The sequence below is a fragment of the Corvus brachyrhynchos genome, unplaced genomic scaffold (assembly GCF_000691975.1).
Source record: "Corvus brachyrhynchos isolate BGI_N302 unplaced genomic scaffold, ASM69197v1 scaffold65, whole genome shotgun sequence".
Lineage (NCBI taxonomy): Eukaryota > Metazoa > Chordata > Aves > Passeriformes > Corvidae > Corvus > Corvus brachyrhynchos.
In genome coordinates, this window is record NW_008238365.1 from 2,169,559 (window position 1) to 2,171,452 (window position 1,894).

Consider the following 1,894-nt stretch of genomic DNA (forward strand, 5'->3'; position numbering starts at 1 on the left):
TCTGAGTTTACAGAATGTGTTCTGGAGAGGACCTTGGGCTCTGGGGCACACTGATCCCTGGCTACGAAGCTGCTAAAATGTTGAGTCTCTCAGCTTGACAAACAAGGCGAAGAATGGAGGCAAAAAGCACTGAGAATACAGGAGTTGTAAAAAGGTATAACAGGGGTATAAAAGAAAAGGCAAAAAATCTTCGTGGCATCACTGCCCTGTCTGAACCTGGGATGTTTCACGGGCTTTGCACCTCCAGGACATGCAGTGTCCACTCCCCTCCGTACCAGGGAGTGCAGCCCCATCCTGGCACTCCGAGGACATCGGAGCATCCTTTAGGATGGTCCCTGATCCTTTCCCGGGAGCGCTGAGCTCCCACGGATGCGAGGGGTGGATTGTGCTCTGTGTGCTGACATGGATTGGGGTGACCCGTGTGTGGCTTTGGGGGGGGATGTGCGCCGCCAGTGCCAGGACCCCAAAGGGGAGGCTGGAGCAGGGCAGGGAGCGGCAGCAGCACCGCTGCCAGCTCAGGGATTTGGGATGATGACGGGGCAGGCGGTGCCGGGGACCGGGCAGGGCATGAGGGGTCTGCCACGCCAGGACCCCTTGGTGCCAGGAGGAGGAGGAGGAGGAGGCTGGAGCTCGCGGCTGTGCTGTGTTGCAGTTCCCGGCGCGTGGGAGGAGTGGTCCCCGTGGAGCCTGTGCTCGGTGACCTGCGGGCGAGGGGCCAGGACCAGGACGCGGCGCTGCGTGGCCTCGCGGCGCGGAGGGAAGGCCTGCGAGGGCCCCGAGCTGCAGGCCAAGCCCTGCAATATCGCGATCTGCCCGGGTCAGTACCTCCCTCTCCCCATGCTCCTTCTTCCCGCCGGGAATGCCAGGAGACAGCACCGGATGAGTGCCAGGGCCACGCTCCCGGTGCTGTGAGGGATAGGTGGCACTGCCATGGGGACCTGGGACAGCCCGTGGGCACAGGGGTGCTGTGACGTGGGGTGCACCCTCCTGTCTCCGCTGGAAATCCAAGTGGAAAACCGGTGCCATTGGCTGTACTGGGGTCTCAAGACCCCAGCGTGGGCAGGGGTCCAGAGGAGGGGGTTCTTTTCCTACCCATCTGCTGCATCTGGCACTGAGGTGGCACACGGACATTGTGGGACACAGGGAGGTGACAAATAGGGTCGGCTGCAGGGTCTGTCCAGGCGTGGGTGGCAGCGCTGCATCTGTCCCTTCCTCCTGCGTGCCAGGAGTGGCCGTGGTGGTGGCTGTGGGGTTTCTGTGGTGATGGACAGGGACACCATGTCTTGGATGGTGTCCCCATGGAGACCCCATGTGTGAAGTGGGGGGCTGGCAGGGAGTTCAGAGCAGGAGGGAGCTCGGGAGCTGCTCCTGCAGCAGGTCCGACAGGGATGTGGCACCTGTGGCACACGGCCTTGGCCACGGCAGCTCCATGGAGATGCTGCTGGAGCTCTTGAGCTTGGCAGGGAACGATGCCAGGGGTGTTGGATTTGGTCAAAAAGCAATGCCAGGGATCCTGAGTTTGGTGGAGAGTGATGCTGGAGCTTCTGGATTTAGCAGGACTGATGCCAGGGATGCTGGATTTGGCTGGAAGCGATGCCAGGGACGCTGGATTGGGCCAGAAGTGATATCAGGGATGCTGGGTTTAGCTGGAAGCGATGCCAGGGACGCTGGATTTGGTGGAAAGCGATGCCAGGCCTTCTAGATTTGGCAGGACTAATTCCAGAGATGCTGGATTTGGTTGGAAGCGATGCCAGAGATGCTGGGTTTGGCAGGACCCATGCCAGGGACACTGGGTTTGGTTGGAAGCCATGCCAAGGATGCCAAAAACGCTAAGTTTGATGGGAGCAACACCCAGATCTTCACTGTGAGCGTGTCCCTTGTGGTGCAGCCGGTG

General features: G+C 60.8%; 2 protein-coding genes across 2 annotated transcripts in view; both read left to right on the plus strand.

The window, feature by feature from the left end:
* Positions 1 to 1,894, plus strand: part of ADGRB2 (adhesion G protein-coupled receptor B2) — a 36,866-nt gene that overhangs the window by 12,811 nt on the left and 22,161 nt on the right. The window contains 1 exon segment of the mRNA XM_017736109.1: positions 653 to 817. Within this exon segment, the coding sequence (XP_017591598.1) occupies positions 653 to 817 (165 nt within the window).
* COL16A1 (collagen type XVI alpha 1 chain) overlaps positions 1 to 1,894 on the plus strand; it is a 47,555-nt gene that overhangs the window by 3,297 nt on the left and 42,364 nt on the right. The window lies entirely within an intron of this gene.